Source organism: Danio rerio, chromosome 17 (genome assembly GCF_049306965.1).
Source record: "Danio rerio strain Tuebingen ecotype United States chromosome 17, GRCz12tu, whole genome shotgun sequence".
Lineage (NCBI taxonomy): Eukaryota > Metazoa > Chordata > Actinopteri > Cypriniformes > Danionidae > Danio > Danio rerio.
This window is the reverse complement of record NC_133192.1, coordinates 25,691,402-25,706,429: the sequence shown is the minus strand read 5'-3', so window position 1 is coordinate 25,706,429 and position 15,028 is coordinate 25,691,402. Positions and strand designations below refer to the sequence as shown.

Sequence of the window (15,028 nt, the reverse complement as noted above, 5' to 3'; positions counted from 1 at the left end):
TTGAGGTTAAATCTCCAAGCAAATTTGCTCAACATGTGTGTTGGGCCTGTGATTTCTACTGTCTCAGGGATGGAGGAGCCCATGCTGAATTGTTACTTTTGTAAAATGTTTGTAACTTTTTGTTGAACTGTTATACTTCAAGGTCGACTGTGTCTTTCATTTATGGTTGCCAGCTTTATTTAAATGAAATAAAGGACATAGGAAATAAATCCTAGCCACACAGGAGTGTAATTCTTTCCCTGGCAGCATCAGAGATAAAACTGTCTTTAATATGTTCAAAAACAATTAAAAATCCGGTTTATAGAGAATCATACGTGTCATCATTCCTATTAAAATAAACCTAGCATGTTTCCATTTGTGCCTTTTTTAGTTTAATTTGTATATATTTATTTTTTATTAACATCTACATAACTATGTATATTATAGTACTTTTGAACTAAACTATGTTTGATTGATTGTAAAATTCTTGTATTGTTTTTTTAGGTTGTTCAGGGACAACAGATCTTCTAGCTAATTCTGGTACATTTGCAGAAATGCTAATTAATGTACACTGTCCTTGCCAAATAAACAAATAAATAAATATTTATTAATGCTCCGATTTTGGATCGTTGTGGTCAATTGTGTTTTCTAAGTTTTACACATTTACATTTACGTTCTCATTTTTTAAAGAAAAAATAACTAAATATATGCATATACCAAGGTGTTTATTTGCTTTATCACAGGCTTAAACTTAAGTATGCTGTGATTTAAATTAGATTGTATTTGTAAAATGTAAAGTAAACATATAATGATCTGACGTTATAGCTTTATTCAGTCCTGCTACATAAAGCATGTCATTTATAAATCATAAACAGCAGGGAGACTAAATAAAAAAGAAGATTCACTCTGTGCCAGCTGGAGGCACTTATAGAATAGCAGGATAAACAGCATGTCCATTATTAATGTTGTAAACAATGTAACTGTCATATGTAATATGCATTACACAGAGATCATCCTAGAAGAAAATACATTTAAACTCCTCTGAAGTCAATAGTTTTAGATGCATCAACCTCAAGTGTCATGGTCAGCACTGATGATGATGGTTAAATCAGTATAGCAGTCAATAAACGAGACAAGGCAGGTCATGTATGGGACTAGGCATGGATAACCGTTTTCAAGGTATACCGCGGTTTGGAAAAGTAAAGGTTTCAGAACTGCCAAAATGTTTTGCTATACCGTTCCAAAGATATGTGTAAGATTTTTTATTTACATTTTTTTAAAGACAGCAGTATCTACAGCAGAAAAGATATCCAAAGATGCGGGCCCAAGATCAGAAATCAATGATACATTTAGCCTGACTTGTTTACTGTTACAAAATATTTAAAATGTTTCTCAAAATATAAAATGTGTTCAAAGGGCAAAAAGTTTTTATCCAGACATTTAAAAATAATATATTTTAGAGCAGTAATCACAATTTCATGAAACTGTGATATTTTTATGTAGAAATATACATCATTATTTACCTTTGCAGGAAGAAGTACATAATTTCTTGCATACATTTGCCAAAAGATTTGTCTTTCTGACATTTTCAGTTGTGGATCAGAGATACATGACCAGAATGAATTTCAAACCATAGATGACAAGTGTAAATGAGAGTCAGTCTGTGACTTTTTTGTTTCTGTTTTTTCATCCGTGTAGGTTTTGAGCTCTATCCGAACGGACGGGGATCCTATAGACTGCAGATTTAGTCTGACCCAACCCTACCATATCCTGACCGTGGAGCTGCACCAAGACACCAAACACTCCACATCTGAGTCCCTTGAGGAAATTCAGCATCCTGACATCCAAACCTGTGTGTATGAATTGACTCGTGGCCGTCTCCAGCGTCTGTCCAGCATATCTTTAACCCTCACATCCAAACCTATAACCTGTAGTCGTGACCCCTTAGAGCGTTGGGTTGTTCTGGGGCTTCAAGATTGCTCTGTGGTTCTTTTCGACCCACAGACAGGACTCTCCCAGTGGGCCACTTGCTCCATGATGCCGGCGGTGCTAGCATGGCATCCTTCTGGATCACTGCTGGTGGTGGGTGGAGGTCAAGGCGAGCTTCAGTGCTTTGATATGGGCTTCTCGCCTCTCCCACTGCGGTTAGTGAGTGAAGAACCGGTCCCTGGCTCTGTAGGCTCCAGCCTGCAGCTCTCTCAACACTTCAATACCTCTGAGGGGCTAGAGGGGATCCAATGGGCCTACTGTCCGATATCTCAGGGAAACGAGAGTCTAGAGGTGCATGACTTGCTGCTGCTTCGGTTTCATGGAGGACCACTTGCTGCGCTGAGGTTAAAACTGGGTTAGTGGGACCTTTGTAATAATTGATTAAAATCCAGGGTAGAGCATGTAAGATGTAGAGCTAAAGGGTTTAACTGGATTGTATTTAGGTAGCTGGAGGGCATAAAACACAGTCTTAGCTATAATAGCATTTAAATACAGCCATTTAAATGTAGTATGGTTGACTCTAAAGCTACATGCGTTGAATTTGCTTTACATATTTGGGCTACCAATTAAATTTTGAGGTCAGTAAGACAAAATTACAAAAAAAAGACAAAAATGTGATTGTACAGAAAATTATAATGTTAGAAATGTTCAAAATAAAGGCTTTTCTAGAGAACTTTTAGTTAGAGTATTAAAAAAATGAACATTTTTAGCAGCAAAACTGTTTCAAGCCTTAAGAATGACAAGCAATGTTTTTTTAGTTAGAAGATAACATTCTGGGTGACTGACCTTTACCATAATGCAATAATACATTTTACTTTATTTGAACAAGCTGTTTCAATATTATAGTAAATAGTACAAGCTGAAGTGAAGCTTCTTTTAATAATTGCTTATTGGTGCATTTCAAATATCCGGTATATTGTAACAACCCTTGGTGACTTTCCAAAATCCAGCAATTAGCTTCTCCAAACATGATAGTTCTAATAACTCGTTATTTTGTAAAAGACACACATTAATCAGCCAATCAGATTTTTGCTTCAGAGGGTACATAATAATAAAGTGTGTAATATACACCCACTGGACACTTTATTAAGTACACCTTACTAGTGCCGGGTTGGCTCCTTTTGCCTTCAGAACGGAGATTTTGGTAGCATCACATAGTTGCTGCAGATTTGTCAGCTGCACATCCATGTTGCAAATCTCCCAATCCACCACATACCAAAGTTGCTCTATTGGATTGAGAGCTGGTGACTGTGGAGGCCATTTGAGTACAATGAGCACATTGTCATGTTCATAAGACCAGTCGGAGATGATTTGCGCTTTATTTCATGGTGCATTATCCTGCTGGAACTAGTCATCAGAAGATGGGTACAGTGTGGTCATAAAAAGATGGATATGGTCAGCAACAATATTTAGGTGGGCTGTGGCATTGGCACTATGCTCAATTGGTACTAATGGGCCAAAAGTGTGCCAAGAAAATATCCCTCACACCTTAAACCACCACCACCAACCTGAACTGTTGATACAAGGCAGGATGGATCCATGCTTTCATGTTGTTGATGGCAAATTCCAACCCTACCATCCGAATGTTGCAGCAGAAATCGAGACTCATCAGACCAGGCAATATTTTTCTATTCTCTATAGACGAATTACCATGTTTGTAAAGATTCAGGATGCATGCGCAGAGAGGTGGCAGGAAAATACTGGAAGTGCTAGCATTTACAGTGAGGGAATTACATCCGATGCGGTACAGAGTTTGTTGTTGTCTTAGAAATAATTTTTATTGAATACATATTATTTATAATATTTACATAACGCTTTCAGCTTATTATAACAGCTCGTCACCCAGTGATAAGCACAGTGATTCTGCAAAATCAGCATTAAAGTGAGTGGTGTTCATCTGACAGGTCCATTTACGATAACACCCTTCCAAAGAATATTGGATAAGATGAAATGGCCAAGCATCTAGGCCCAAATATACAATCTCATTGAAGTGTTTTAACAAGATGTGTGATCATGTGCAAGAAATAATGTTCCATGATTACCACATTTAAAACTGTGTAGTGCTAAAAACCGAGGTTCTGCTTAGCCAAAGACAAGGAAAAAAACAGAGGTAACGTTATACAAGTGCTGGCTAATCATCAACAATCAAAGCTATTGCATTCTGACAGTGAACTACACCTGAACATATGGCAGGGTATGTGAACTTACACATAAAGGTAAAGTTGTTGTGAACTTACACATAAAGGTAATGTTGGTTTTATATTTGCACATTCAGACTTTCTCCTTAATAATATAATTTCATAAAAGTATTATTTGCAATCTCTAAATAGCAAAATAGTATTAGCAGCCAATGACTATCAAATTACAACATTGTTCATATTCGAATAAACAGTTTTAATGTTATTTTCAAGTCACACTAGCAGGTTATTCCAGACCGAATAATCAAAGTGCCGTGGTAAACAATATAGGGAGTGTGTCACAAGTTGTCACTGAATGAATGTGTGAATATAAAAACAGCTTTACCCTAATAAGTTACACTTTCACATTTCATTGTTAGCATTCATTTTCTGCAGTTTAATTCAGCATATTGAACTGCTTTTGCTGAAATCATTGCTGCAATCAAAAACGAGTAATGTGTGTGATTCAGCATAGCGTGAACTTACCTGATATAACATGAGTCCAGCATTTTTAATTAGGTCGTCACTTCATTCAGCTCCCTTTAAAACAACGGCAGTCAGCATTAAAAGCAGTCTAGTTTATGGTAATTGTTAGGTTTTCTATTTTTGGACTTGAATTTAGCATCCTACTGCACACAACATGTTTGCTATTGCGACCGGTCTCTTTTTGCAACCGGGAACCCGTGTGACGTTGTGTGTGACGTAGGTTGTTAATTTGTCTATTCTCCCAATTTTGCTCTTCTGCATACCTCGGTTGAACCGAGTGGTTATTTGAGTTACTGTGCTTTTCTATCAGCTGGATCCAGTCACGCCATTCTCCTCTGACCTCTGGCATCAGCAAGGCCCCTATTGGATATTTCCTCTTTTTCAGGCCATTCTCTGTAAACCCTATGGATGGTTGTGCATGAAAATCCCAGTAGATCAGCAGTTTTTTAAACACGCAGACCAGTCTATCTGGCACTAGCAACTATGCCACATTCAAAGTCACTGAAGTCACCTATCTTCTCCATTCAGATGCTCAGTTTGAACTGCAATAGATCGTCTTGACCATGTCTACATGCCTAAATGCATTAAGTTGCATTCATGTGATTGGCTGATTAGAAATTTGCATTTACGAGCAGTTGGACAGGTGTACCTAATAAAGTGGCTGTTGAGTGTACATCAGCGGTGTGCCATGTCACCATAAATTTGTAGAAGCATGCAGACATTTTAGGGGAGTAACTGAGGCAGAGGCCATGTCTTCTGAGGTCACTCAATATCAACCCTTGGGCTGCCACCTCCAGGTGCATTCTGGGATGCATTTCTCCGATAAATCATTTACAGTGGCTTACGCTCCCTCAGGGTGCAAGATAAAGTTTGCCAATCAAAACCTGCCCATGCCTAGAGTTTAATTTTGACTTTGGAAGTGAATGTGACTCCCAGCCACTCTCAAAGTTTTAAATGGAGAGCGTCAGCAAGAGAAAGAGTTTTTCTGAGCGAGAGAGAGCTAAAAAGCAAGGGAGGGTGGAAGGGAGAGAGAGAGCGACAGCAGTTCCCTCTCCTCTGATCGCGTGCCAAGGTTTTGATGAAGAAAGCAAACGCACATCCTTTCCGACTGATAATTTGGAGCAGCTAGTGAGCAGCGCTTGTTTGCCCGTTTGTCTATTTATTTGTTTGTGGACGTGTTTGTTGAGCTTGTCTTGCTTGCGCGCCCATATTTATTGACTTATATCTCTAAAACTGCTACATGATGAAGTGAGTGAATCGGACGCGCAGAGGATGAAAGAGTTGGCAGACCTCCAGTCTTCCCAAGGAAGCAGCTCTTTCTTTTTCTTTCCCTCACCCTCCCTTCTTTTTTTCCTCTCCTCCCTGAGTTATCTCATCTGGGCACGCGCTCGGCACAGGAGAGCTGCTGTACGGAGGGGATACGGGGGCAGCTGGCCGGCACACTCTGAGAAAGTGGAGGAAAAAAAATAGCGAGTGAGGGAGAAACAAGATTAATTTAAAGGAGAGGAAATTGCACAGCATTGCAGTTTGGAGCCTTTTGGTTGCATCACATAACACCCTCTGTTTGTTTTGGTTGTGTCAGATTATGTCTATATATAACCCCTTACAAATAAATTAATTAGTGGGCCTTTTGTATACTACTTAGCCCAGTTAAAAGACCAAGGAAAACAACTTCTACAATCCGCAGTTAATTAAGACTTAAACAAAGATTGCTGTAGATAAAAGGAGATGTAACAGTATATATAATATATATATATATATATAGGCATGGGCAGGTATAAGATTCTGATAATATGATAACCTTGAATAAAAATATCACGGTTTCACGGTATCACAGTATTGTGATTACTACTGTAAAATATGGTCTTTTTAAATGTCTGGGTAAAAAACAACTCTTCTCCCCATTGAACACAATGTATTTTATTTTAACATTTAAAATATTTTGAAATGTAAACATGTCAGGCTAAATAATTAAAATAAGTCGTTGACTGCTGTCTTTATTAGTTTCAAAAACAGATTTCCTTACAACTTGAAAAGGCATATTTGACTTTCTTTTTTTTTTTTGGTATGAAGTAAAGCCACTGCACTGTTCAGCTGTAGAGCATGCTGGATGTTGGTTTAAAAGCCCAACAAATTGTCATAAAAAACACGTAAAGAATTACATGTACTGTAGTAACAGTATTACAGAAAATGTTAATGGTTTTAAAATCTTGACTTTTCAAAACCGTGATAAACCTTAAAACTGTTTATCGTTCCATGCCTAAATGTATGTGTACAGACGTGGACAAAATTGTTGGTACCTTTCCATTAAAGAAAGAAAAACAGCAGCGCCAATAGCCTAGTGGTTAGTGCGTCAACATATAGCACACAGGTGCTCGCGGCGACCCGAGTTCGATTCCCGGTTCGAGGTCCGTTGCCGATCCTTCCCCTCTCTCTGCTCCCCATACTTTATACCATATTATTAAATAATAATAATAATAAAAAAAGAAAAAGAAAAACTACAGTGGTCACTGAAATAACTTAATAGAGAAAAAAGTCATGAAAAATTATTGAAAATAAACAGTAGCACATATGTTATTTAAAAACACGCTTTTATTTTAAATGTGATTAATCACAATTATTTAAAAACTGAAATAAATATACTTTTTTTATACTACTTAGTTTTTAGGAAAACATAACCAGTGGTAACAAAACGAGCTAACAAAAAATAAAAATGCATGCATGCATATACACAGATACATTAATTCATTCATTTTCTTTTCAGCTTACTTCCTTTATTATTGTGTCATTCACACACATACACTACGGACAATTTAGCTTACCCATTTCGCCTGTGCCACATGTCTTTGGACTGTTGAGGAAACCGGAGCACCCGGAAGAAACCCACGCAAACATGGGGAGAACATGAAAACTCTGCATAGAAATGCCAACTGACCCAGCCGGGACTCGAACCAGCGAGTTGTGAGGTGATCATGCTACCCACTGCGCCACCGTGACGCCTATATACATACTTATCTAAAAATATTAAATTAACCTCATCAAGAAAATAAATAAATAGAATAAGTATAAAATAAACTATGATGAAAGGTTGCCAAACATATTCTCGCAATAATGCTTAACCTCTAGAATTATATAAATGTTAAATTATAGATAATTATATTGTCGTTGTATTGTCTATCTGTAATCAAACTGCATGTGTCATTTTTTTTTATTTCCTCAACTTTTGCTATTATTTTGAACTATTCATCTTTAGTTGGTGGGTCTTCTCAATACCATTTTCGGGTTATAGCTTTTTTTTACTTGTTGCCTAAAATATCTGAAATAAATATCTATGCTCCTTTTCAAGTTTAATAGGAATATCTCCTAGATCAAGTACTTTGAATGATCTGGGAACATGAAGTTCAAAAATATCATTGATAGTGCAGCCAAAAATTGTTTTCTTTGGATATACTATGTGTAGTTTACGTTTGTTCTATTCTGCAAAATACTTTTTACATTTTATTTTCATTACAATTTAAATGTAAAAGTGTAATAATTGTTACATATAAAAACAATTATTTTTTAGGCAACACAACATCAATGTTTTAACTTAAGGGGAGTTAAATCAATAGAATGTAATATAAAAGATTCTTTAGAAAAAAAATTGTGAAATTCTTGGGTTCATTTCACAAACTGCTACTCTGTGCACTTATACCTCTCAATGTCATATGTTTTTTTTTCAGCTTGATCTCAGGCCAAGGGAGAAAATGAAATGGTTTATTTTTCATTTTTGTGTATGCTGTGTTATTGAGTCTCTGCAGCGCTGCAGCTCTTCTGTTTGTCCTGACGTTTGGCATTTCTCTTCACACTGTTATTACTCACATTAGTTGCTCTTCAGGGGTTTGTGGGAGGCGGCCTGTTAATTTCCCACATGCAGTTTTAATTGGACCCTCTCCGACCTCCTTTCCAAACTCACTTACAAAAAAACGATGGCCGTCATATTGTTTGCCTCCTTCTCCTTCTGCTCCCGAAGTCCACAGGAGGTGATTTTTGTCCCGTTGGAATCTGAATTGGTTTAACATGGAAAAATTATATAAAAACATGGCCCATTTGCTTTTTTTTTAATGTGTTTCTTCAGGATTAGGGTGAAATCATTTTGAGATTTTGGGCTTTTTAGATTTTGTGTAGTGTTTTTTTAGTTTATTGGAAAGAAAATGTCAAAAATACACACATACGTGCTTCTTTCTGGTTGTAGATTTCACAATACATATTTTTGATGCCTTTTTCTTTAAATATTTTTTTTGTCCTGTATTGAGCTACAAATCTTCACTTCAGCAGCACTTACTGTACATATAAAAAAGATACTCCAAAACCTCTCTGTGAAAAACTTCAACTCTAATTTATCAAACAAAAACAAGAATTTTTAATCTAACTTCATCCAATGTTTACATTTTTGTTTGAGATTTGCAGGCAAATTTGTGCATATTTAATTAAATTCTGACTAATTTGTATATTTAAACATTACACTTTAGAAAGCTTGTTCAATTTTGAAATTCTTAATCAGTTTGGAAAGTTTGATGATAACTATTGTCTCATCTTTTTCCCGTCACACTCAGTACAAAGGGGTTATTTTATTCATAGCCAACATATTTGTCAGCAACATTAACTTGTGTATTGTTTTTGTGGCTTTTCTGCTGGTCTCCTGTTGAGAAGTGAGCAAGGTTGTGTGTGCCGTTCAGAAGCAGATCCAGTATGGCTGGATTAAGCTCTGTTACATTATTAAAGGCGCCTCAGGTGAATTACTGCTCATTGTGATCACAGACTCCAGCGTTCACAGAAAGTTAGCAAGAGAGACAGACAGATGAGAGAAAGAAATAGAATGAGGCGACTGAGAGAGAAAGAAACAGGATTGAAAGAAAAAGAGAGAGGAGCAAGTACAGAAAAAGTTTGAGTGGTTAATACTGTATATTAGTTTCTCTTGACTCATTGTGAAATCTGAACCTACTGTAAAATCAAGACCAACCTAAAGATATTACAGATAATAGCTGATAAAGTATCAACTGTAAAAAACAAAAAGTGCATGCTGAGGCTGACAATAACTTTTTATTTGTACTGCTAGTCCAGTTTGGGCAGTTCAGTTTTGTATAATATCACTTACTCTGCAGAAATATTTTGTGATATTTATGAGCATTTACAAAGTTTTCTTGGTTAAGTTATAATGTAACACTTATAGCAATGATTTAATGTACTTCACAGCAAAAAATGCTTTTCTTACCTAGATATTTGTTGGTCTTTTTTTATAAATATCTGAAAATTTTTAAATCATGAAGCATTTTTTACACAAGCAAATAATATTGTTTTTATGTTAAGAGTTAGGATAAGACTTAAAAGTTAGGATCTTTCTGTAATTTTCCCCCAGGCCACTTTTGTAAAGAGCCTTTAAATCACGGTTTGAAACAGCTGCTATTTGTAAAAATAGGGTAAAATAACATGGTTGCTCTAGTAGATGCATTTTATTGTCATTTTTGTTTGATTGTGGAATTCAAATGTTATACAGAATTAGCCATATGGTGACGCTCATTAGTCATCTAATTTTTTAAACTGCAGCCATTCATGCATGAGTGTAATAAAACTTTGCCAATCACATTTATTTTTAAGGAACTGAACACACATTATAGATGAATTTTCTTGACATTTCACTTTGAAAGTGCTGTTAAACATGCAATGTTATGTCAGATTTTGCTGAAGTTTTGTTGATCTTTATGTTTTGTGAAATACATGCAGCCTTGGTGAGCATTCAAAGCTTTTGAAATGGAATTAATCATCATAGTATTTGGCTTTATTGAATTAAATCTTATCACTTTTCTTCCATCAGCCTTCGTGCTATCTAGATAACAATCTTTGTATCGGCTGTTAAAAAATCCATATCAGTCAACCACTAATTTATAGAGTAAGATCAGTTTGATCATCATTCAGATCACCATTCTTTACAACCTATTTTGTGATTAACATGATGTGTGATTGTCTTGTGGGTTAATGCACATTTGAGAAGCTTTGTAAACAGTAGATAGTAAGTCCCTTAGCTCAGTGTCCATTCAGATGCTCTCATTATTCCTCTCTGATTGATTCTCTGCAGTAAATGATGTTTTCTAAAGCGGCCACCATTCCTCTTAAAGGTAATTCTCTATACAAACTGACAGCAGTATCCACACCAATGAGTATGTTTAACCTGAATCGACTGCATTTGCTGTGTGTCACAGTTCAGTGCTCACAGACACACACACACTTCTCAGCAGTGCTACAGGGAAAGAGCACAGACTGAAGATCGATTCAAATGTCAATGGCAATCTTACAGAGCGTCGCCTTTAAAGATCTCCCACCTCGCACGGCCCAAAGCTTCCACAATCTCTTCTCTTTTTCTGTTTCTTGTATTTGTTAAAATGTAAAAGAAATTGCGTAGCTGTATGCTTTGAAATTAACAAAACTAGTCGTCACAAGTTAGTAAACTTTCATAGCTTCTTACTTTTCGTGGGGTTTTTTTGATGAAAAAAAGATAATAATACATTTAGACCTGCTTCACTTGTTGTTCAAACTGTCTTTTTAAGACCTAACCTCAAAATAAAAAAGGAACCAGCTTTTATGACATACATTTTGTGACAAGATTTAAAGAACATAAAAAAACTACAATAAATTTGCTAATTGTACTTGCAATGTGTTAAAGCCAATTATATAACTTGACAATAAATTATATAAATTATATATAAAACTTTTTTTTTACAAAAAACCCAACCCAGTCTGAGCTGGGATCGAACTGACACTTCTGTCGGTTGCCCTAACAAAGAGGCTAAAATAAGGCTTTGGCCTCTAGCGCCGTCTGTGGCTAGAACACCTTTTGATGTCAGTGAGGAATGAGGTTTACCTGCACTTTGCTGGCTGGCCTCCGTTACACTAAGCCCCCTAAATCTTACTCCCATCTTGGATGAGCCCCCATGTGTAACCCACTAGTCCTTCTGCACTTAGCCTGGTCTGAGCTGGGATCGAACCAGCTATTCTTTGTATGGGAGTCGGTTGCTGGCCTTTGTTACACTCACCCCCCCCTCTAAACTTCAATCCCATTCTGGTCTCCCAAGTCCTCACATGAAACCCACCAGTCTTACTGCACCCAACCCAGTCTGAGCTAAGATCGAACCGGTGAATTTTTGCATGGGAGTTGGTTGCTCTAACAAGGAGGCTAAAGACCATGGCGTCTGCTAGAGCACTTTTTAAGGTCAGAGGAGTGAGGTTTACTTACATAGCACTTCGCTAGCTGGCTTCAGTTACATATGTATTCAAAATTTGTCTAAAAATAGTTATTTATTTTATTTGTCATGAACTGGTAAAAATATAGACATCTGAACTACCAAACAGGAAAAAAAAAACATAATTGTTACCCTCACCGTGGCATCAATGGTACTTTTTTTTTTTAGAGTAACTAATTTATCAGCAACTTCCTCTAATTTCTTCTGTGTGATTATTTTTTTCTTCAAATATTTCTGCTATTATTATAAAGTACTATTTAATGGAAAGGACATATTTTTCAACACAATTTAAATTATAATATATAATATTAAATTTATATATAAGAAATATATAAGAAAAACTGAAATTATTTTTTGCTTTGTTAAATTTTAAAAAAAGAATTAAGATTTCACAGAAGGGCTAATTTTGTGTCCTCTACTATTACTATAGCAGTGTTTGAAAATTTTTTATTGATTTTGGAGAAAGTGAGCAATCGTATGATTGATTTGGGTCTCCAAAAACATGGAGCATTTTAATAATATACTGTAATAGTTATATATGTGTTCTATGTGCAGGTGTGTTTAATGGTGCTCAGCTTGGCCCATGTGATCTGATACTGCACCGTCTGCGCTTTGAGGAGGTAGATGCAGCTCTGGGAATTCTGGGTAATATGGACTGGGCTATTATGGGGGCAGAGTGTTACAGGTCACTCATCTCCATCACCGATCACCTGCTGAGAAAACCACTGGACCAGCAGACTGAAGGTAAAGACCCCAGACCTGCAGGCTTTGATTTCTGAATGGAGACTAAACCTAAACTTAATTAGTGTCAGGGAAAGTGTACAGTAATCTCAGCTTAGAATTAAATACGGTCTTTACTTGTGAAAATAACACCTTTTAAATCACATTATATGATCTGGTTCTGAATGTATTTGGCAAACAGGACAATTCAGCACATTAAAAACCAATGATAAATTATTTTATTTATTGAGAATTTACATTTATGGCCCCCAATAGTATTTTAGTATATCTGTTTTGTTGGTCACTTTTACTTTTTTTGTTAGTTCCCCAAAGGACAAGCTACTGACTATAAGTACATTTTTTAAGTACATTGCAACTTAGGTGATGAGGAGAGGTCCACGAGCTGTGATTGGCGAGTTGCCATTTAGTTTGAGACTTAGTTGTAAACTAAAAGTGGTCATCAAATACAGGTCTAACGATTATAAAAATATTAATTCCAACAACTCTATTGAATTGTAGCAGGCAGCATTATGACTATGGTGAGAAAAACAGGTCTTATTAAATATTTTGTATTTTTCATTGCCACATCTTGTGACTTGATGTGTTATGTTCATTCATATTTAAGCCAAAGTTCATCAGAGATGGTTTCAAGCAAATCTTTTCACTCACTTTTTTGCGATTTGCATGTTTGGTCAACATCGAGTTTATTTTGTAGCGTTCACATTTAATAAACTGAACTGCACTAACAGAGTAAATCCACAAGAGTTTGTTTTAATCAAACCAATCAAGAAACAATCCTGCCAAGTGTGAACACACACTTAAACTCACTGTGACATTACCTGGTGAAAAAATTCACTCAGAAGATTGGAGGAAGATTAGATTTGCAGACTCCACTGTAATATTTTGCATTTTAAGCAATGAAAACTGTTTGCAGCCACCGCTTGTACAAATTTAATACCTTTGTGTGTCATTACAGGCCAGCTGGAAGCAGCTCTGGGGGTGTTTTATGCGCCCTGTAGACCTCTCTCAAACACTGTCATTCTGGAGTACAGGGACCCCATCAGCAGATACGCTCGACGATTCTTCCATCACCTACTCAGGTACACACCTGTTCCATTGTGTTTCTCTTCACTTAAAAAAACTCATTAACAAAATAGTTCACACAGTACTGAAAAAATGTTGGTTATTTAACTCTCACTAAAACCATACAAGATGTAGGCCACTTTTTTTAGTAGAACATTTAAAGAAGATTTTAAGCTGAATTAAACAGCTAAGTGTATCAAAATAACACTTAATGTTTCATGAGGCAAAACACTTCTAAGGTTGACCTACAGACCTCAGATGGCATTAGTGTGAGTTTGGAGTAAACCATCCCTTTAAATGAAAATGAGCAGTTAGTCAGGTGTTCAGAAATGGCTGTATTTCTCTCTTCCAGACACCAGCGCTTTGAAAAAGCCTTCTTGCTGGCTGTAGATATCGGTGCTAGAGATCTGTTCATGGTGAGCACTTTCTTTTATACATGCACATACAATAAACACTAAATGGATTTGGAGATTTAAGCAACACGTTTAAATATAATAAGACCATTGCTTTAGAGTAATTTTCATCAGTCAAATCTTTATATAAAAATGCTCAAAGTTCTCTGTTTGCCGACAAGAACAATGCAAGTAAAGCTAACTTTTAAAACATTAAAGATTTTCCATTTTAAAATCTACATTACTTTTATATAAAATATACTATTACTTAAATATAAACTATAATGTTGTTGTATTTAAACTTTTATTTCAATAATGGTGATTATACATGGCTTTTATGTATTAGATATGTATTAAAGCAATTTACGTATTTAAAAAAGTTCAAAATTGCAGGCAGAGGGCATATTTAAAAAATTAAATTAAATTTATTTAAAAAAATTAATAATTTGTTAAAACAATACTACATATAATCAAAGCATTGACCTATGATGATCAATATTACAAATGTTATATAACTTCAAGTTGAATGAAAAATGTGTTTTAAACTGACTTTAAAGTGAGTTGGCATTGTGCACGATATCAGTGCAGTTACGGGTGGCTTCCGCCTGCAGAGAGCTTTGAGCTGGCTCTGTTATGGGCTGAGAGGCTCTGGGCAGGTGCAGCTCAGGGTTTGAGGCCCCTGGCCATGTCACGTCTCCTCTCTCCTACCATAACAAGAATCCCCGAGACTCCAGAGAGCAACAGTTGCTAAGCGAAAAAGGGAGGGGGTCGGAAGAAAAAGGGAGAGTGAGTGAGCCTGTCTTTCACAGCTCTCGTGGCCGGTGCACTATCTTTTCTCTCCTGCTCCTTTCTCACTCCTTTAAATGGTCCTGTGTGTGTGACCCCTTTTCTAGGCCTCCTCTCTCCATGCCCGAGTGACACCTTC

General features: G+C 36.3%; 1 protein-coding gene across 11 annotated transcripts in view; it reads left to right on the top strand.

The window, feature by feature from the left end:
* wdpcp (WD repeat containing planar cell polarity effector) overlaps window positions 1–15,028 on the top strand; it is a 131,330-nt gene that overhangs the window by 96,062 nt on the left and 20,240 nt on the right. For all 11 annotated transcript variants that reach the window (XM_073928533.1, XM_068214588.2, XM_073928535.1 and 8 more), the window contains 4 exons: window positions 1,678–2,323; window positions 12,464–12,652; window positions 13,605–13,728; window positions 14,064–14,127. In XM_073928533.1, coding sequence (XP_073784634.1) covers window positions 1,678–2,323; window positions 12,464–12,652; window positions 13,605–13,728; window positions 14,064–14,127 — 1,023 coding nt within the window. The remainder of the gene's footprint in view (window positions 1–1,677; window positions 2,324–12,463; window positions 12,653–13,604; window positions 13,729–14,063; window positions 14,128–15,028) is intronic.